Source organism: Poecile atricapillus, chromosome 1 (genome assembly GCF_030490865.1).
Source record: "Poecile atricapillus isolate bPoeAtr1 chromosome 1, bPoeAtr1.hap1, whole genome shotgun sequence".
Lineage (NCBI taxonomy): Eukaryota > Metazoa > Chordata > Aves > Passeriformes > Paridae > Poecile > Poecile atricapillus.
In genome coordinates this window covers 60,759,623-60,781,499 of record NC_081249.1, presented here as the reverse complement: position 1 = coordinate 60,781,499, position 21,877 = coordinate 60,759,623, and the positions used below count along the sequence as shown (strand labels likewise).

The 21,877-nt window shown below is 38.0% G+C and overlaps 1 protein-coding gene across 6 annotated transcripts; it reads left to right on the top strand.

Annotated features, from left to right (window-relative positions):
* The first annotated feature begins 62 nt into the window (after window positions 1-62).
* CCDC122 (coiled-coil domain containing 122) lies at window positions 63-20,794 on the top strand. 6 transcript variants are annotated; one of them, XR_009276592.1, is made up of 8 exons: window positions 63-351; window positions 5,642-5,758; window positions 13,295-13,426; window positions 14,152-14,279; window positions 16,242-16,387; window positions 18,706-18,757; window positions 19,602-19,815; window positions 20,401-20,794. XR_009276592.1 is itself a non-coding variant. In XM_058829582.1 (5 exons), exons 2-5 carry the CDS (start codon window positions 2,389-2,391, stop codon window positions 9,168-9,170), a joined length of 792 nt encoding a protein of 263 aa, XP_058685565.1. In that variant the 5' UTR covers window positions 63-351; window positions 2,370-2,388; the 3' UTR covers window positions 9,171-11,289. The 6 variants fall into 6 exon arrangements, 2 of the variants coding, with proteins under 2 accessions (XP_058685565.1, XP_058685564.1); XR_009276590.1 differs by having other exon boundaries at window positions 19,602-20,794; XR_009276591.1 differs by having other exon boundaries at window positions 18,703-18,757; window positions 19,602-20,794.
* The last annotated feature ends 1,083 nt before the right edge of the window (window positions 20,795-21,877 follow it).

Here is a 21,877-nt window from a genome sequence, read left to right as displayed (position 1 = left end):
CCAACATGATTAACAAGTGCCTGGGGAGGGCTGGACGCGGAAGCAGCGTTAACCCTGCTGTGATCACACCTTCTGCTGCACCAGCTTTGCACAACCACAAACCAACTCCCAGACGCACGGCACAGCCAAGCAGGACAACCCCACAAAGAAGTTAAAGGAAAACTTGTGCAGAGCGAAGGAGTTTCCTTTTCTTAGCTGTAGCTGCATGTTCCACTGAAGAATTTGGCAGCCAGTCACAAAAAAGTATATTCTGGACCTAGACAGAGAGGTTGCACAATGTCAGCTTTTGGGGCCACAGGCCTCAAATGAGGATGGCAATTTCTCCTTGCAGCAGTCGGGAATTTCACACAGGTTAGTGAAAAGGTCGTAATCTTTGACAGGATGACACAAAGGTTAAAAGGTAAGCAAGGAAATGAGGGATTTATATCAGGCTTTGTGCAAGAATCAAATGATAATTAATACGTTTCCTCAGCTGTGTTAAAAGCATAGTCATGACTGTTAAGTATATGACAATGGAAGAAAGGGGCAAGAAAAAAAGGACAGCAATTTTTAATGGACAGAGGAACTAGTAAAGTCTAACTTCCCACAAATTGCTGTCTCCTGTTCCTCCTTTCCCTGCAACCACAGTAAACCTACATTTCTGTCAGGTCCAAAACACACATGGCGAGTGCTCTGCCATTTCCCCTCCTGCCATTCCCATCAGCATGTGCTGGACAGGGGGATGAGAGCTGAATCCAGTTTCTCCCTCCAGAAGGGAATTGATGAGGTGACCTTGCCCTTCCTTACCCAGACATCTCTTTTCCAGAAGTTTGCAGAAATCGGTCATCTCTGAGGGTTTCCAACCCACTGCCAAATGTGACCGAGTTAGGTCATTAAAAATTAACAGGAGAAAAACCAATGCAATAATTTTCTTTCCTTCAGCCAGACTAAGGAAGCAAAACTAATTACTGGCGTTATTTTTGGTGCAGAATGCTGAGAAAGAAAAGGTCAGAAAATATTCAGGGTGCAAAACAATATTGAAAAATGGCAAACTGACATCTCCTGAATGAAATATTATATTCAGCTTATGCCACTTCAGAAAAGGGATGAAATAAATAGGTCATATGCAGAGATGAGCAATTAGTTTATAAAATAGTTGTTACGAAGTTATATATCTTTTTTATCTTTATTTATGTAAGTTTCTTCTTATTATATATATAACATATACAATAGGCATTATATAGTATATGGTATATATTATATATAATATAATATATATAAAATAAAGTTGCTTAACATAACATATTTATATTTTTAAGTTAAATACGTTATAAAAATATGAAAAATACGAAAAATATAAAATTGATAAATTTAAAAACCGAATTATAAAAATACTGCGATTTAGGGTTTAAATTCCCAAGAACTCCCTAGAGGGGTAAAAGGTGGCCAGGGGCAAGTCCATGGCTACAGAGCAGGGCATAGGCCAGAAGAAACTGGGCCACATCTCCTTTGTAACGCAGTGGTGCTCGGGAAAACTTGATGTTCTCTGCACAGCAGATGATGGCAGCAAGCGCAGTCCAATACACTGAATGGGATAACTCGGGGAACCTGGGAGCACAGGGCGCGGAGCAGGCTGGCCTCAAGCACGGGCGAGCCGGGAGGCACCACCGCCACGGCTGGTGAAACAGCCACACCTTTCCTAAGGGATCCCTCCCTCCGCCTCCCGGCGGGACCGGCCCCTCTGCCGGCGGGACCGGCCCCTCTGCCGGCGGGACCGGCCCCTCTGCCGGCGGGACCGGCCCCTCTGCCGGCGGGACCGGCCCCTCTGCCGGCGGGACCGGCCCCTCTGCCGGCGGGACCGGCCCCTCTCCCGGCGGGACCGGCCCCTCTCCCGGCGGGACCGGCCCCTCTCCCGGCGGGACCGGCCCCTCTCCCGGCGGGACCGGCCCCTCTCCCGGCGGGACCGGCCCCTCTCCCGGCTCCCGTGGCCCTGGGCTCCCGCGGGCCCGGGGCGGGCGCGGCCCTGAGGGCGCTGCAGGGGCCGTGTGGCGGCCGCGGCAAGGCGGGCATTCGGGTGAAGGCGAGAGCACGGCCTCTGGCATTTCAGACGCTCTAAGGGTACTTTTAAAAGTTACGGCTGTGCTCACAAATGAGGATCTGTTCTGCAGGGAAGCCGGAAGAACAGCCGCAGTAGTTAATGAGATTCTGCAAGAAAGTGTTCTAATTCTCAATGATTAGCTTTGAGTAACCTGTTCTTGCTAATTAAATATGAACCAGATGAAATTAATATATCCATCTGCGATCTCACGGGGCAGCCTTCAATATTGTTTTGTCTACAAGAACTAAATGGAACGGAGTTAAAACAATTAATTTCTTTTTTATCCCTCCAGTTCTTCGCTTCTGCCTGAAATGGCCAAGCAAAATTCCCCATCACTAGCTGAGGTTGTGAAACGAGTTGCAAATCAGCAGCAGTCACAGGTGTCAGATATAGAAAAAAGCAAAACAGTTCTTTTCCAGTTGCAGGTAATGAACCTTGTTGAGAGTAGTTTAATCAATTATTTTTCATTAGATGAAGTATTTCCTTGAACAAGAGAAGCTGATACTTATAGGTACTTATAGGACGAGTGCATTTAAGTGTAAGGCAGCTATTCTGTTCCAATGTGTGTGGCATTTAGGCTCAGCCAAAACTCTGGATGTGTATTGTTTGTAAGGCCACAACGCAGCTAAGTCTTCGTTACAGCAGGTGAAACATTGGTTTGTTACTTGGAAAAAAATACCTAAAAATACGGAGCTGAGCCCACAAAGCAAATCCACAACAACTAAATGCAAAATTAGAACCTTTTGAATTTCTTTTTAATCATAATTTCCTAAGAAACTAGGGGAGGAAGTGGGGGAAGTATGTTAAAACTTTTTTTCTTTTAGATTTTCACCACAGTATATATTTTTTCCCCATTTTTTTTTTTTTTTTTACTAAATGTTTTTCCCCCCTTGTGTTTGAAGTGGGTATCCTAAATAGTCATTAAATACTGTTATTATTTTGTAGAATGCTGGATATGCGTAGTTTTTGTGAAGACTTCTCACATAAGACTCTGAGATAATTTCTTTTTTATTAAGCTTTCAATTATTTAACCTTCAAGATCAAGTTTCTATTGAGAAATTTACTTTTAAGTCTGAGAAAAGATTATTCCAGATGACATTTTTGAGCATGGAAGAATGCAAATGGAAATAGTAGAGTTCCAGTTATAACATCTGTGCATAGCTCTACAACTGAAATAACTGATATTTGAAATTTTGCACAAAGATAATATTTCTGAAGTAGCAGTGAAATTTTGTGGTTTTTAGAAATATCACTAGACTGGCCACAGTCTACAAAGACTCTTTTTACAAAAGATTCTTTTGTCCTGTACCACATAATGCTGATAATGCTGCAACAATAATTTGTGATCATACAATTTAAAGATGTATCAGTTTTAAAAAAGACCCACAGAACTTTAAAGCCCTAGGTAATTACAAGTCTTTTCCAACCTTGATGATTCTGTGGTTTCTTATGATGGTTTGAAGTACTTCTTCCTGGTTTTGTTCACTTCTCGTCAGTGAGATAATGTAGAGGCCTTTTTAGGACTAGATACATATTTCTTACAGGGTTGAGAGTAGCTGTGATTAATTCAACTCTCAGCTACTACTGTGATGAAGTCAGGATTAGAAACTTCAGTTGAACAGTCTAGTTAAGCTCCATCACTTGACACACCCCTCTATGTGTTTGTGTGGGTTTGCAAGGGATTTTTGGCATCCTTAGTTATTTTTAGTCTGATTAGGACCTAACCAGCTCTAAGCAAACATTAGAATTAGGTTTGATCTTCCATGTCCTGTATATCTTGCAACTGTGAGGAACTTAAAAGTGAGTTCAAAGGTGTCTTATTTAATATTTTAGACCCAATCTAAGGGGAGAAGACTAAGACAGTATTCTTACATTGTGCCTGTAAGATGATTATATTAAGAAATGTAAGTCTAATTATCTTCCATTCAAACCACATTAGACAAGTGAAAAAAAAATAGACTGTTGAATAAATATAAATTTCAACGTTTAACTAGACACTTCATATCTTCTTCCAAAAAAAAAAAAAACCTTTTAAATGAACACTGAAATATTTTACAGGCAAAGTATCAGGAACTAGAAAAAGAAATTAATTCTATTCTGTTGGAAACAAAGACAACAGAAAGGGAAATACATCTGCAAAATGATGCCATAGAAGTGACAAAATATCAGTGTGAAAATCTGGAGGCCCAAGTCAGAGCCCTGTATTCTGAAAATTTAAAATTGAGGTGTGATGCAGAAACAGTACAAGAGGAGTTTGAGATGATACTTGCAAGAAATAATGAATATCGGGAAAAAATAAAGGATCATAAACATCTGTTTTGGGAGATGGAAAGTAAATTGCCAGTTATGATTGAACTTGCTAAAAAGAAAGCAGTTGTGGAAGAATTAAAGGCAAAAAAAGAGGAGTTAATATGTGATCTCCAGAGTCCAGAAGGATCTGTTATGAAACAAGTGCAGGTACTATATTTCCTTTTGATTCTTTCCTTTTATGAGAAATAATTTTGACGTAGTTCATATAATATGATTGTTTTGTCTAATAAGTTTATGGTTCATGAGGGACTGACTACAAGAGAATATAGGTAGTTCAAAATGCTGCATTAATTGGAGAAATTTTTACTTCAGTATGCAATGAAAAATATCAGTATTGTTATCTGTGTAATGTAGTAAAAAAAAAAGGTTTGTACTTTGTGATCGAATGAACTCAAATATGAAAATATTACAGAGCTGTAAATTAAACTTTATCTTTGGATAAACTTATATGGACGCTTTTCAGAATTCTGTGGAAGACTCATATTACATTTTTCAGGTAAGAGCACAATATTCTTTAAACTTTGCTGTCAACAAAATAAATTTTGGCTGTTTGCCAACAGGAGGTAGATTTGATGAGATGGTGACAGAAATAAGAGGAGAGGAAAAATATGTTTGGCATCCTAATCTAACACTGTTGGATTTACTTCACCCAATTGCAATTTTTATTAATAACAACTAGAAATTTTTCACCATGGAATTTTGCCAATATATGGACAAATACAAGTATGAAGTTGAAATAGGATCACAGATTTCAACCTTGATGTAGCTTGCATTATTGAAAATTTGATGGTACTCTACTAATGTAAATTGATGAAAATTTTTTTTGTACAACAGATCTTTCAATACTGATAAATAAAGATTAATTAACATTGTATTTTCCTTTGAGAAAGAAAAATATATATCAAATATTATATTAAATATTCTTCCATTTTGCAGTTAATTGCATTTTAAATAAAGACCACCAAAATGAGCTCAAAGTCCTGTGTTGTAGTATTCATATTTCAGATCAAGAGTATATATTCTTACATGTGTAAAACAATGTGATAAAATATTTAACAGTTATTTTTTAATTACCCATCCTAAATTATCATCTTAATTAGTGTTAATAGGTTTATTGTGAAGCTGTTTATTATAGACCTTTATCTCATCTCTATTAACTGAGACTGTTAAAATGAGACCATTTTAATAAGTGTATTGGATGAACTGTACAATCTTTCAAGGACTGGATTTCTGTATCTTGACTTACATCTGCAGGAAGAAATCACACTGTTAAAAAGCGAAATCACAACACTGAAAGATTTCATCAACAAAAAAAGAGATCTGCTGGAAGAAGAGAATGAAAAGCATGCTAAGCTTCGAAAAGAAATTGAGGTGAGTCATTGGAATAAAATTTAATTGCAGTTCTCCTGACAGAATGTAGATAATGCAAATGAAGTTTCAAGTACTTTATATGCCCTTGCTGGCTATACATTTTTCAAGTATATGCAGTAATGATGCTGTAGTAAATTGTGGGTACTGATAGTCTTTCTAAAATTCAGAGCTTAATTGTGAAGAACATTTCTTTTCTGAAGTCTTTTGAGAAGGAGTTCATCTGTGAACTTCTGGAATGATTCCTGGAAAAAAAAGAGGTCACTGAATGGTGTAAAGCAAATGCACATTTTAAAATTTCTGTAATACTTCTGAAATACTTTACATTTCACTGCTGACTTGATTATTCATGACTTGATAACTCATCAATGGAAGAATCAAATGCACCAGGAAAATGGACTTCCCATGAGTCTCCCTAATTTGAACTGACATTAAATTAGGAATAACACAGCAGCTACTAATTAGCTGACAAGATAAAATTCTGATCAATACTTAAAACCTTCTCTTTTAAATAATTTAACTATATTTTTTGTTTTGTTCCTTACTAAAATACTCTGTATGATTAGATAATTTTTAATTTGGAAGCTTCATACCATTTATCTTGTCAGTTCAAATAAATACCACAAAATTTAATGAGCAAAGCTTAATAATATAAAGATTAACTGATCTGAAGTTAGGTCTATTGCCCATTGTAAAATGTAGGAGGAAGAAAGAATAATTTTTTTCATGTGACAGAATAGAGAGAATTTTTAACCTGAAATGCAAAATACAGCTGCTTTAGAATAGGTCTGCTTGTCAGCATTTGAGAAAATTTTTTATTACCAAGGCAACATCCTCCTATGAAAATTCTCTAAACCAAAAGCTAAATTAGGTAGCCTAAAAATAATGTTCTGTTCTGCTATTGAAATAAATTTAATTAAATAGTTAACCTTCACTTTTGTTCTTCAGTTTTTTGGATTAGATGTTCATTTTGTCTCAGAAGGTAGCAGGTTCAAATCCAAAGCCTTTCAGGGTATTATTTTCTATTAAGAACTCTCCTGAAAACAGTCCAGTTTTTAATATAAGAACTGACAGTGGATAGACAGAAATATTTATACCCAGCAGTCCTCAGCACAATTTGGGGAAGAATACTCAAGCACAGGAATAAAGTGAGATACAAGGCACATGGATGACGTTTTACTGAGCTGCAGCTAGGGACTGCTGGCACCTGATGTAATTGTTTGGAGCATCCAAAGGAGGGCAGCTAAGATGGGCCTTGGGGGGAAGCTGTATGAGAAGCATCTGAGGTCACTTGGTCTGTTCAGCCTGGAGGAGAATGAGTAGCAACCTCCTTGCAGTTTCAAATTCCTTATGAGGGGAAGAGAAGGGGCAGGCACTGACCAGTGACAGGACCAAGGGAATGGCCTGAAGTTGTGTCAGGTGGGGTTTAGGTTGGACATTAGGAAACGGTTCTCCACCCAGAGGTTGCTTGGGCACTGGAACAGGCTCCTCAGGGAAGTGGTCACAGCACCAGCCTGACAGAGTTCAGGGAGCATTTGGACAATGCTCTAAGAGACATGGTGTGACACTTGGGGATGTCCTGTCCAGGGCTGGGAGTTGAACTTGATGGTCCTGATAGGTCCCTTCCAGTTCAGCCTATTCTGTAATTCTGTGACTCTTAAAGCAGCCTGTTTACTTACTCTCTTACTCTCTTTCCTGAGCACCAGCTCCATCACTCATTTCTTGAAAAGCAGATCCTGTTCCCAGCCTTGGACAGGGTTGTCAGCAAAAAATTAGGGTGGTTATCTGTGTAGGGTCAAGGCTTCAGTTATAAGGATAATTTAAGATATCCACAAATAGAAAATTTGTCATGTAAAAGTAATTAAAAAAACCCAGCCCAAAGGACTGTTCCCCTGCTGCCCTCTTTCCCCAATATCAGTATGTGAGTGTATTACTCTTGGCAGATGCTTGTCTATCTTGTCCTTAAATGACCCTGGTGGTGGAGATACCCTGAGTGCCCAGACAATTTTTTTCTAGTGTTTGACTTTCATGTACACAAGATCCAATAAAAACCACATTGTTGTCCCTTCCCTGTCTCCAGTAAGCATATTAGTGCTCCCTCCCTCAGCAGATGGGACGGACTGTTCCCAATAATGATGCTAGAGACGCATTTCTAAAAAAAGCAGATAATATTGATCATAGATGTTTCAGTGTCATACAATGTAGTCCTAGCAATGCAGATGCCCCAAGCTCTTGTTCAGATGAGTGAATCTGACAGCATCCCTCAAAAAGTTGCAATTATAGTGGAGAGTGAGGTAACATGAAGGAAGACAAGCCATCGCCAATAAAAGAAGGCAGTTAATTTATAGAGCACCAGTGAGGCAGTTTCCTAGTTATTCGTGAAATTTAGGCAGTGAGATTTGCAGGAATCACTGACACTGCTGTGATTCTGATGCAGCTGTACATCATCATGTGCATGTGAAATACAGTGTAATAATGCTTCAATAAGCAGACACAAGAGTAATTATATGCTACCACTCATATGCCATTTAAACTAGGGTAAGTAAGCCCAAATTTCATTAAGGGAATGCCCATTATTTCCATTTTTATTGTAGTAAGTGTTTCATTCATTTAACACTTCAGAATGTAACTTTTCAGAGGATTATTTGCAGCAGCCATTCTTCTCCACATAAGGCAGCAATGAGGGCAGAATTGACAGTCCTGCATTACCACAGTATTGCCTGTCCTAGAAGAATGTGCCATTTTAGGTGCAGTGCAGCTACAAAGGTGCTACTATAGCCATGAAGGTTATCTCATTTGTATTCCCACTGGTACCCAAACATGCTTGTCAAAGAATGAAAATTTCTTTCTCCCCTCTCATTCTAGAGCCTCAAATCTTCCACGTGCAAAGCTGTGCCAGAGCTGTGACATGCTGAGTCCTTGGGTGGTATTTAGTTTGTTAAATTTTAGACATAACAGAGCAGATATCCACACAAAATTCCACACTTAAGGTCTTACTAGGACATACCTTTTCTTTCCTTATTGGGAAAGTGAGGCATGATTCATGTCCTAAATCAGAACACCTGAAATAAGTCAGATGAATGGCTTCCTAGGTGTTTCTGTCTCCTCCATAGCTAAAAATAAACATGGAATGACTTGGTCAAATGTCAGAATACATACTTGGACAGAATTAGGTGAGCTGAAATCACCTATGTAAATAGTTTTACTTGAATGAAATTTTGAAGTGATTTTTTTTTTTTTTTTTTTTTTTTAGGTACAGAATAAAAGATATGATGCTATTTTAAAACGTTTGCACTGCCAACTGAACAAAGTCCATTCAAATAAAAGACAATGGCACTGGAACATTCAGCAGTTGGAGAAGAAGGCCACAGAACTAAGAAAGTGTCTTGAAGTAGCAGAGTTACAAAACATGTAACAAACTTAACAAAGCTAGAATGCACATAATCTTTTACAGGCAGGGGAGTTTTTTTCTGGAAATGCTACAAATCTTAAATAGCCTGATAACCGAGTCAGGCCTTAGTGATTTCCTTCTTTTTAAAGTTTTTCTTGCTTTCATTTTGTGGCCTAAACTAATAACCACAATAATAAGTTAGCTGTTCAGAATAAGTGAGCTATTCAGGAAGAAAGTTACTGACACTTCCAGGTGTTTTCAAAGTATGTGTTAATTTTATCTAAAAAGTTATTTGAAAATCAACCAAACAAGATTTTGGGAGTTCCTGTGTATTTCATTTGGTCTCTGAAGGTTGGGATATATGCTGCTTTTCCTGCAGAAAAACTAATATTGGTATATATTTGCACACTTGAGAGACCGAAGTTTTTTTTATCTTTTATCCACATCCCTTTTTATTGCAATTTTCTAAGAAACTCTGAAAGCTTTGGCGGCCTGGATTTTGCTCTGTGGGAAACTCATCTAGAAAATGTTACAGTCTGCCAGGATGTTCTGGCATGGGGGACAAAGGGGCCAAAGGCTGTCCAGCTGTAAAAGACTTTGGAACAAGTACACTCAGAACTGGACTTCAAATAGTCTGACTTCAACTGGTCTAATAGATGTTAGCAAAGAGGAGTGAGTAGGTACCATCTCTGGACAGCTTTTAAAGTGGAATAACTCACCCTCAAGGAATAGGAATGTGTTACAGATGATTGATGATAGAGGAATTTATTGTCTAGAGGATTTTAACTAATATCAGCCATCTACCATCTAAGTGATTTATCATCTAAGATGACTCAATGTAAATGACAACATATTAAAAATTCTTGTTAAAATAGTAGTGAACAGCAGCTATTTTCCTTTATTTTTTTATTGCTTGGCACTTGAAGAATTTACAGTACTTTCCCTACTCTTACACTTAAGGCAGTAGTTCTGCTTGGATGTAACTTGTAATGTTTATCTGTTCTGTGGAAGTAGCTTTTTATTTAAGGTCTTGTTTTAAATTATTTAGCATTACCTTTACTCATTAATATAAAATGAAGACTTGACTATTTACTGTGAAAAATGTTAAACTGCTTATATATTGTTATTTTACAAAAGCAAAGCTTAAAGTGTAGTACTACTATTACCTTCAAATATTCATGTATATTTACATTTCCCTTAATACGTTATTTCACTTAATATAAAGTTATTTTAAACAATATCTTGATTCATTAAGGCTCTTTCTCAACATTGTTCATCTCTTAAGGCTTTTTTGTTCAGTGTTTTTCCTTTGCAATAATATGAACCAGGCTGCTTTCATTAAAGCAATAAAGTAGTACTAGAAACCTCTATATCCTATGCTATAGTAATATTATGTCCTGAATATTGAGTCTTATTAAGTATATAGCACAAAACTGTGACATTACAATTGTTTATCCATACACAGAGCAAAATAGCTGTCCTTTTTATGCATGTGTCTTCTAGAAAGGGTCCTGATCTGAAAAGCTGGAGAATTTACTGTGTTATTGTTAGTTTCAGCAATTAACTCTCTTCTTTTATTTTGCATGGTTCCTAGTTTCAGTTTATTCATCCTTCAAGTGAAAGGAGTATATCAAGTACAATGATATAAGTAAAAATACTGATGTGCTGTCTTCTTGATGAGTTCAATAGTTCAAGCCTTCTAAAGCTATTGATTGTCAGATCTCACCAACAGCTTTAGCTAATGTAACCCCCAGTGGTACAACATCCAACATTTTCAGGGTTTTAAGATGATGTACCCTTAAGTATGCCTTTTACCACTGATATTATCTTGTTTTTATTTTTATTTTATCATTATTTCTGCTCCAGAACAATTAATGCATCAAAATATGTTTTTTGTCTTACTTCAGCTAAGTTCACTTTGACAGCTCTTACCATGGTCTAATATCACAGTTTAGCCTTGCATTTATTACCTGCTAAAAACAACTATAGCAAACAATCCAATCCTTCTAATGTAACAACAATATCACACCTTTGTTTTTCTTTCTGACCAATGAAGATGTTCATTATTACTTCCCTGGGAATTAGTGGGGTTTCTGTGTATCAACACATGTACAGAATGACTCACTCATCTCAAATAAATACCTTGGACTTACATCTTCCTTGTTCCTTTCCATAAATCTCAGTGATTTGCAATATCTCAAATGACTTCTATGATTCTTCGTACATTTTTTAAAATAGTTTAATATAATTTAACAGAGGTGCATACAAGGGCTGTGTATAGTATTCCCTTTACTGCTACTCGTGGAAGAAATGTTCCTTTCTATACAAAAACTTTCCTATCATCCAAGATCTAAGTTGTCTTACACTCCTGGCTCTGTGCAAGAGAGACCATATTTTTGCCTACTGGGGAACTTGACCTCTTCATGGGATCTCAGCTACCAAAGGTATTTTCCTGCTTTTCCTTCAGTGTAAAACTTTATTTTTCATTATGCATACTTTAACTGTAGCTACATTTTGTGGCAAGAAAGCTGGAAGCTGAGATGTACTTTAATTTCCAAAGCTCCCTCCATTCATATGGGAGCACAGCTAAATCATACAACAGCTCCTCTCTGGCCTGCACAGATGAGTTTCTTGGTAAAACCAGAATGTGAATTGGAAGGAATCACAAATGGCCAAGGATCTTTTTCATGTAGACTTCAGCTATTACCAGGGAATGCCCAGTAGTTACCAGAATATTTGAGACACAACTTAGTTCATTTAAATATGTATATTGAAAAAACAAATTTTATTACATGCATACACTGATTGTTGTTGTCATCTCACATCACTGTCCTAGTTAAATGCCACAATTATAATCTTTCCTTCCCCATAAACACATTGTTTGTGTGTTTAACTCAACTGCCTTAAACTGTGAGTTGATTAATTTTTAATCATGGAAACTTTGCCCTCAGTTTCCACCAGACTTCTGCTTTAGCCACTGACTACACCCAAAATCTGTATTCAGTGCTAAAGACCACATTTTAGAGGATCAAAAACATTTTCCACACTTGCATTAAACAGAACTTTATTTAGCAAAGTACTTACATATTTTCCCTGGTGCAGCATCTCAAATTTATCATTCAGTGTTCAACAGAAAATAAATATAAGGAAGGTATAAACATTTTACTAGGGAATTACAGTTAATTAGGAGAAAACCTCATCTGGAGAGAAAAAGTCAGCTGAAACAAGGAAATATAAATTACTGCCTTCCCTAAATTATCCACATTCTGTACAACAAACAAACAAACAAAAAAAAAAAAAAAAAAAAGAAAAATTATGTAGCCTTTTATAACAATGTCTACTTTCAACAAATCCTGACAACCTGCTGAGGCATATTTTTCTTGGTACAACATTGAAGAGTAGCAGTTTGATTTCAGGGCATTTTTCCCCCCTTAGCAAGCAAGCATGGACAATAGGAGAATGGTTTATTATTTTTGGGAAATAACTCAGTGAATTAACTTTGTATTCCTATTGCATGAAGCTCTCCCAGCTCCTGTTGGAGAACTGTGCTGCTGAACCCATATCAGTCATTTCTGAGGATGGGTGTGGGACTAAGGGAAGAATTTCTGGCTTCAGTGCTCTGCAGAGAATGACAAGAAGAGTGACTGCCCACTCTGAAAAGTAAAACAGCAATGAGCAGTGGGCATGTAAATAACTAAGCGTGGGAAAACTTACCACCCATGAGTCCTACCCACCACCTAGGAAAACTTTAAAGCACAGGAAACTGGATTTATTCCAACAATACAATGTCAATGAGTTGGAGAATACTGGGGGAATTCCACACTTGACAGGGAAAATATACAGCTGTTGAATCACGCATGGCATGCAGCAAATGTACTGCTGTATGATAAAGAGGTATTTCCCCATGCTGTAGGCCAGTGGTCCACAGGAAACCCTTTCATGTGACTCAACAATCTCAGGTGCTGGAAGCAGAGGAAATGTGTCAGATAATGCAGACGTACCTGCTAAAGTCACTGCTCTTATCAAGGCTGCATCAGATAAACAATAGAACAACGGAGCAACAGAACAACAGAGAAGGGAAGCAGGGTTGGGGATAGACATCAGTGCTGTGCTGCTTTGCCTCTCTAACAGTTTGCATTGTCCCTCAGGAAAGTCACTTGCAGAACTGTGTGCATAAATGTGACAGTAAATGCACGATATTCTACTATAGTTCTTACATGATGCTTCAGAGAAAAGGATGCTTCAGAGAAGAGGAATCATGACCACATCATGCACTCATGGTACATAATGCTGCTGAGGGTGGGGAAAAAAAAAAATAAATTCAGAACTCTTTGCTGATTTTCTGAAATGCATTAATATATCATTACCAAAGTAATTGTTAGATCCTTTGTTAAAATGCAGCTGTAGCATGTAACTCTGAGTCATGTGGAAGCAGTGACTTTTTGAGGAACAGTCTTAAAAGTGTGGTGAGGCACAGGATGCCCATAGAGGTGGTGGGTGCCCCATACCTGAAATCTTTCAAGGTCAGGTTGGACTGAGCTTAGAGAAACCTGATCTAGTTGAAGATGTCCCAGCTCATTCCAGTGGGTGTTGGACTAGATGGCATTTAAATATCCCTTCTATGTCAAACCACTCTATGATTCTATGAAAGCAAACAGAAGAGACAGTTTTACTGTGTCACGAAATAATTCTTGTTGAAAATGGTTGCTACAATACCAAGCAAAGGACAATAATCTGTGTTGAACAGAGATTTCTCCTGTTAGGAAACCATATGAGTTCCTTCTACCTTTTTCAGTAGCTTTTTAATTTAAAATAGTTCAATATTTGTACAGAATTTAGTAAAATTCTCTCTAAATCTTTCCAAGAGCAGCAAGCTTCTTAAGCTCTCATTTTATTATAAATATCATGTACCATTTATTCAATACTTATTGACTGTCACATAAAAGCTTTGATGTTTTTCTGTCATCTGCACGTTGTATTAATTAGTGCAATCTATCACTTTCAGTGATTTCAGCAAGGTTGGGCAGACTTTGGGGTGGAACAAGCATCGGCATTTGAAACGCAGCTGCTGCTTCCCCGCACAGGCACTGAAGTCCAATGCTTCCCTCCAGTGGTGAAACGTCTTCCTACATGGTAAAGGCGCCTTTCATCCTCCGCGTTTGAAGGTCAATCCTTACCGTGAGAAGCGTTAACATTTCTACAGAACATGATGTATAATCCTAAATGCTATTTTTTTTCCTAAAAGTGCGGGATAAAACGGAGATGCTGCACATTCCAACTTTTACAATAACTGGAGGATTCAATGTATTCATTCTTAATTTTTGATCTGCTTTTTAAAGAGGATTAATTTGGCAAATTTGCTTAAACCTTCTGTTTTAATATCAGTTATAATGCAAATTCCACTACAAACAGAAGATATGCAATTATTTTCTTAAAAATAATTAAAAATACTTGGTTTTGTCTGCTACAATTTTTTGCTTAGGTCACTATCTCCTTAGTAAAAATTATTCTGTTTAAAATCCTTGTCTTCCCACTCTTTGATAAAGAATATATTTCAGAATTAGCAGATCAGGCTCACAGCTGACTAAAACTGATGACAGTTGATAGTTACAGATTTACAAAATATTATGTAAGCCTGTGTTTTCAGGCTTCTTAAATAACTCTGCCTGGACTGAATCTTTTGGCCTGAAACTGCAGTTCTGTCTCAAGGTCAGTGTTCTGGAAAGCTGAAACATAAGGTATGAATGTCAGTGCTTGAGGCTCCCAATATACTTGACAAGAGAAAGGCATCCTGCAGCTGATTCAGCTCTTGCATGCCTTATGGCAGAGCCTGGCTCTTCCCAGACACTTCAAAGGAATCCTAGTGCAACTACTCTTAAATTAAAAGACTCAATTAAATACCTATTTCATGTGATATAAGCCCAGAAACAGCACAGACAGTCTTTTGTTTACACATATTTAAAGGTTTGTTTTATGGCTGCTTGCTGTGGAGAAAATGACAGCTTTGGCAGGGGATTTTAAGGGGAGAAGGAGGACAGTTTCAGGATAACAATCATATAATGATTGACTTTAAGAATTTTTCTCTTTTTGAGTATTGGCACAGAATTCTAATCTATTGAATCCTGACTTGATAATATTCCTATAAAATTTACACTAATAGACCAGTGGCCTTCTCAATCCCCTTGGATAAAAGCTATCTGAGGCTCGTGATTAAAATTTTATCCTCAGGCTTTGTCATTTCTGTCATATTTACTAAAGGATTGGAATGCCCTGCCTCAGGTGCAGTACTAATACATTATCTACCTTTTGTGCATCTCTATTAAAATTATTAACATCTTTCAAATTATGAGTTCATATTGTTGCTAAGACTTCTTTAATTGCTAGTGCATTTATTTTGGGTTAACTGGGGCAGTTGGGAAAGTGAAGAAGGATTTTTGCAGATGAGAGTTTGGGTATCTCAAGTTTTTTCCCAGTTATATCTGATGGTTCTTCCTTTTTAGTCATGGAAGGAAGGAAACACTTGTAGGGATGCTTCATCTTAACTGCTTTACATAGTTGCTTTAGGATGACAGGAATTGTACCCTAAAATGTCCCATTTCTCTCAGTTAACTGTAAAGGGAGTGAAGTGTCACTAGCTCAGATAGAAATAAGTATTATTCTGATGTCTAAAGTAAGGAAAGATGCATCCAAGCCTTAAATTCTTAAGCCATCACAGCCACAAAGATCACTATTAGTAAAGGTTCTTTATTGTCTTATTGCTGGCCACATATTTTCCTTTGCATTTCTAACTTTCCCTATTGATTTCCTGGGCTGCACACTTCTCATTTATATATTATGTTCAATAATGTAACAATTCAATGTTGTCATGTTTTCCTGAATGTAACACTGGGGAGCAGTGGGAGGCTGCCTTGAACAGTCATTTTCATTTGCAGTGAACCGGAGTAAGCTTTTGGCTAAAGGTTTTTGCTTTCATGATGGAGTACTCTCCTTTTTAGAATCTCTTCAGTTTCTTTCATAGAACTCCCATTTTCCTTTTGGTTATTTTCTCTCTGCTTTTTTCCATACTCATGATTTTCATCAACTATGGAAAAACAGCCATTTTGCAGCATCAGCTAACGTTCAGGGGAATCACCTTGCCTGTCTATTTAGAAGCTCACATTGTGGTGGTGCCTTGCTCTTTGCACTGACTGTGGAGGAGATCTGGATGGGAAGAAATCTACCTCTTGGATAGCTAACATGAGGTAAGATGAGACTTCCTAGGGCTCTAAGATGGGTGGCATGCTGCCTTCTAGCATGTTGCCTTTGTTGCCTGAAGAAAGAGTCCAGGGCAAATAGTTCTAAACTCATGGTAGATGATTAAAATTACATGACATAAATCCCATCTATTATCTCCAGTTATGCCTGACTGACTCCAGGCCAGGAATTAGTGTAGCTCTATCCATCGTAGTGAGACCATAATTGAGTTACTCTGCACTGAGAGCAATAATACTTTCTGTGTTAAAGGATAGCAAGGAATAATTTTAGAAACTCTAATAAGTTGTGTGACCTCCATGGTACATTTCTGAAATTGAATTCTCCCATGGCAAGACAATTGCTCCCCCACAGTCTGCCTCTCACTGCAGACAAGTCATAAGAAATAATTCAGCTATGGTTTCATGGTCTATAAAGAATTTCCCTCCTTCCCACTCTGCTTTATTCTCTTCTCATGTTCTATGTTTTAGCACATTCACAATTAGCCTCTGAATTATCAGGATATGCAGACAGGCTAGCAGTGTCTTTGTAGTACTGCCACTGCATCATTCACTACTTCACGTCTTGCCCTAAACAAATTTTAGCTAAAGGTCTTTAGCATTCCAGAATTTCAACTCACCAGTCGTTAATAATACTTTTATCAGTGAAAATTTCCAGAGTCTTCTTTGCCACCTGGACTTTTAAAATTAGTACTAATGACCAGAAAAACTTTGAGCAGTGGTTGGAAACAAAGTAATAAACTTTGACAAGTATCACAGAGTAATGTGACTGGCAGATTGACACAGGCTGCAATGAGTAGAAGTGATAGAAATTGGGGAGGGGAAAACAGTAGTATATAGGCCTGTGTCCATTTTATACTACAGAACCTGTAGTGGAGCATGAGGTTCCTAAGTCTGAAAAATCCTCAATGGTCAGCAGATATGCTTGTCTTGCTCCAGCTGCTGGAGAACTGTAACAGTCCATGTTACTGCCAGGGTCTGTTAACTCATGTGACAGGGACCTGTCCAAAAGATCTGAAGGACTGATCCTGTTGTTAAGTCCTCAAGTGTCAGAAGAATCTCATAAGGTTACTCTTTTTTTTAACTGGCTCTTCGAACTAATCTATATGTTTGATGCTCAGTTTTCCATGGAACTTCTTTCTCTTCTTCATGGTGACTCCAGTGCTTCCTCACAGGATGCAGCAGCTCCTTAAATTCTTTAAGGCAGTAAGCATAGCAGCTGGAGGGGTAGCACCTAGGTCCCATTGCAGCTCAACACTGAAGCTTCTCCTTCACTCTGTGATCTAATGGCTTAAGTGTATTCAGCATCATGGGACCCTAAGTTTTGCTGTCTTCTGCACTAGAAAGGAATGTCTTGAAAGTCCCAAGTGAAAGAGAGTTTTCTTATTAATGTTCTACGTTATGCTGCAAGCTCTGTAAGGTATTCTGTTATTCTTCAGTGGTGTATAGCAGTTCTTAAACCTCCAATACCCTCAAGATCTGGTTTTACATTTATTTGGGAATCTGAGTTTTGGTGAGCTACCGATAATAACAGCAGAGTCCTATGGCTGAACTTGGAATCCTACCCAGAGTAAGGCTTCTCACAGAAGCATGTGGAGAGGAAAGTCATCCCAGTGCAGTTGATATAATTCCCTGGTCTGCTTCTCAGGGAAGCTGAGTGTAGAAAAGATTTTATTTTCTAGATAGGAAAAAAACCCCCATTTTTCAACAGGTTGTTTGCATTACTGTACACGACACCTACCTGAATTGGTGGAAAATGTTGTTTCTATAGCCATACCCATTTGAATGAACTTTTCCTTTATAATTATTCAATTATTCATTCTTCCGCTCAAGAAAACCAGCATTACAATGATTCAATGCAGCACTGAAGCAATTAACACTCACTAAACAACAAAGAAACACCTCACTACTCAAAAGGGGATCAAAGTGCGAAATCACAAATAACTCATTACAAAAGTAAATCATTACAATAACACCACTTCAGTTCTTAATAGCAATCAGTCTTTTGGTGGATTTGACTGTTTTCCTTCGGTACCTTAAAAAGAAGCTACAGAAAATGCTTATTCCATTTTAAGAAATGTATTAATTAAGAATTTCAAAGCTTTTCTGTTTTTCTGTTGAAGATTAGGATGTAATAGATGAGTTGCTGAATCACTGCTGCTTTTGTGTCCTCTAAACCCTCTCACTTCAGTAAATTGGAGTCTGGAGTGGAAAAAGGAACCATATGTTGGCAGTTACACCTGTAGGGTGTTTATCTGTCACTTTGAAAACTTAATCTAACTCACTTTGCCTTCATATTGCCCAAGCAGCTGCAGATGGCTTCCTTTCCATTTGAATGGCTTTGAATTCTCTGCTTCTCTCGTAAGTACTTGCTTGCTTACTTTATTTTGTTTTTGTCTTCGTGTTACATTTTATTACTAGATGATGGTAGAAGGGATTTTGACTACTTTTTATGTTATTGGCATCAGAGACTAACCATGCTTACTTAGACCTTTGAGAGTGCTAATTTTCTCATACAAAGGGAGTCTTAAACTTTTTTTAGTGTCCTTCCCAAATGCTTTAATTTTCTGATACCATTTAGTAGAATTTTATTTGCTTTTAATACTTGCATGTGGAAAATAATGTACATTGGGAAACAAACAACACAAAAGCTGTCATAAAAGCACAAAAGAGCCGCTGATAAGAGAAACAGCAATGCAGCATTGTTTTTAGAAGCAATGGAACACAAGAAGAGCTGACATATTGTTATGTTAACATTTTTAATTAATGATGTATAGAAGGTCAAGTATAAATGAGAAAGAGAAGATCTGCTAATGGAAAACATCTGCTAGTATACTAAAAATAAGTTTAAATATGTGCAATAGAATAGCCGAGAATTCTGAAATTCTGAACAAATGTTTGATTGGAAATACATTGGTTGAATTTCTTTTCTCTCCTGAATGGAAAACGAGGCATAGTTCTGAGGGATATCAAAAGGGAAACTTTGGCTATTGAGACCAAATTACCAGTGTGAATTACGTGCTCGCTTTATTTCTTCCTCATTCATTTACGGCAATTGTCCTTGGGGTGTAGCTGGGGACAAGTTTGTTTAACCTGACAGTTACTTTGAATCGATAGCCAAGTGGGAGTACTCCTTCAGTGGGGATTTAGCAGTCGTGAAAGCGAATGGTCTGTTTCACAGCCGTTAAACCTCTTACTTCTGCAGGTGTGCCTTGTAAACTCCAGCTGGGAGCGACGCTCCTTAGCAGATACACCAGTTCTTTAGTGCTGGGGTTCCAAGTAATTCGTCTCCCTCCACAGCCTGCGATTGGTGTTGTGTCAGCTGATCAGATCCCTCACCCACACGGCAAAGAGACTTTCTGTAGTGGAATGGGTAGCAAGGCAGATCACCTGCAGTGAGGGATCCACCCTCTCCTCAAGTAAGTGTCTTGGTGAAATTAATTGCGCTAAGAAAGCAGAATTGCCCTGCAGTGGTGTCCAGAGGTTTTTTTGCTGGCGTTGGAGATGCCACAGCAAATCCTTTCTTCCTATGTTTGAGACAGAGGTGGTGACATTCAGAAAAGTCAAGGCAAATAGTTGCTTTTGAATTTCAAATTACCTTTTTTGTTGAGGTACTCCACAGATGGTTCTGCTGGCATTTCCCATGACAATCTCCTATATTTAGAAATATACAGCTCCACCAAAAATGAAAGAATAGAACTTGGCCCTGTAGAGGGTGATTTTTTCCATGTGAGATAATTAAGAAAATCCACATGGACAGTAAAATTCCTTTTTAGGCACCTGTGTCAGTATACTCCTTCCACTCAATAAACATTTTGCTTGTTTTACTGCATGTTAAATGGCTGATGTATAATGAGTAATTTTCTTTTATTTTAATGAAAAACAAAAAAAATTCTTACAAAACACAGAGAACTTAGCAACTTTGCTCAAAAGTGAAATGCAGACAGGCTCTCTGATATTGTACTCCCCTAAAGCAGTATAATCATGGTCATTTACTGTCCTAGAGCCTGCAAGACATGGCAGAGACGTTACAGAAGACAAAGCCACAACTGTTACTGCAAAATTACTAAGATTTGTATTCAGTAATCTCAGGAGAGGAAGAAAATGTGAAAGTTGAAGTCTTACATAGTACGAAGACTGTAATCTGGTGCGATTTTTTAAACTGGAACTGTTTGATGTAACAGCTCTCAAACTTTTCCACTGATTCCAACATGCTCCTGAATTCTCTTTCAGTTTCAGCTGCAGTCTTTTATTCCTGCTCCTGGCTGTGAATCCTGCTTTTGCAATGAAACTTCTGTTGCACTCACAGCCTTTACTGAGCTCTAATCCCGTGTTTATGAGCCACTGTAATTTTCACCCAACATATTATTTTGCACCTTCTACTTTCCTTCATTTGTAGTTTTCACCAGGATTTTTAAGTAAAAAAATATATTTTTTGGGGTAAAAATATTGTAAAATCATTGTCCCTTGACACTTGAAGAAATAAAAATCACGTTTTGTGGTCTGCAAGGTGTCTGCCAAGTCCAACCTGCCTCACAGCATTCTGCTGTAAATTTGGTCAGCACAGTAGAGGAAAAGGGATTGCCTGCACTGAAGTGATTGCTGTTTCCACTTCCTTTGTTATCGTTCCCATATCTGTAGCTCTTTGACATGGCAAGTCGCTGCTGAGAGAGAAGTGTGAAGTGACTGTCAGCTGATGGCCCAGAATCAAACCAGACCAATTAGTAATGTCCCCATCTGCTGCCTAGGCTCATGCTTGTTCCCAGCCTGTTCTGGGAGCCAGAAACTGAGCTGGAAGCTGTGGCCTTTATGCACAGCAGCAAGGGGCCAATTTCTTCAATGCTACATGTTGTCCAGATAAATTCTTACAGGAGCTGGAGGATGGGAGTATTTTACCAGCACCTTTCTTACAGGAGCTAGGTCTTTCCTCTTAAGAGCTCACCACAGACTAGTTGGGGGCCATTTATGACGGGTTGGAGTTGGTGGCAAAAAGAGAGTTTCTACCCTTGCACATCCATACTGGGACAGAAACTGCCCTGTGTGGTGGAAGGAATCAATGTGCTGAATGTCCTCTTCATTAGGTTAAAATCTTACAGTAATCTGATACTGACGAAAAATGGAAAAGGAGATTAATGAAAGCCTTAACCTGTATCTAGAAGGGTACCAAATCCTTAGGACTTTGATGTGGGGCCATTAACTACTGGATAAACTAAACTGAGAAAATACTTGCACATATTGACATGAAAACAGACTCTGCTAGAGCAGATTTGCTTGCTAATCACAAAATGTATACAACTTATATAATTATATAAGTTTCTTTGTGGTCCCCTGTTACCCCCTTTTATAAGTCATGATTACAAATGTGGAAACAGGGTTCTTAACCTGTGTTTTGTGATTTTACATTTCAGAAGCCTCTAATCTTACAGGCTGTCTGAAAATCTTGCACAGCAACTCCAGTATTCCCAGTCCTTTCCAGCACAA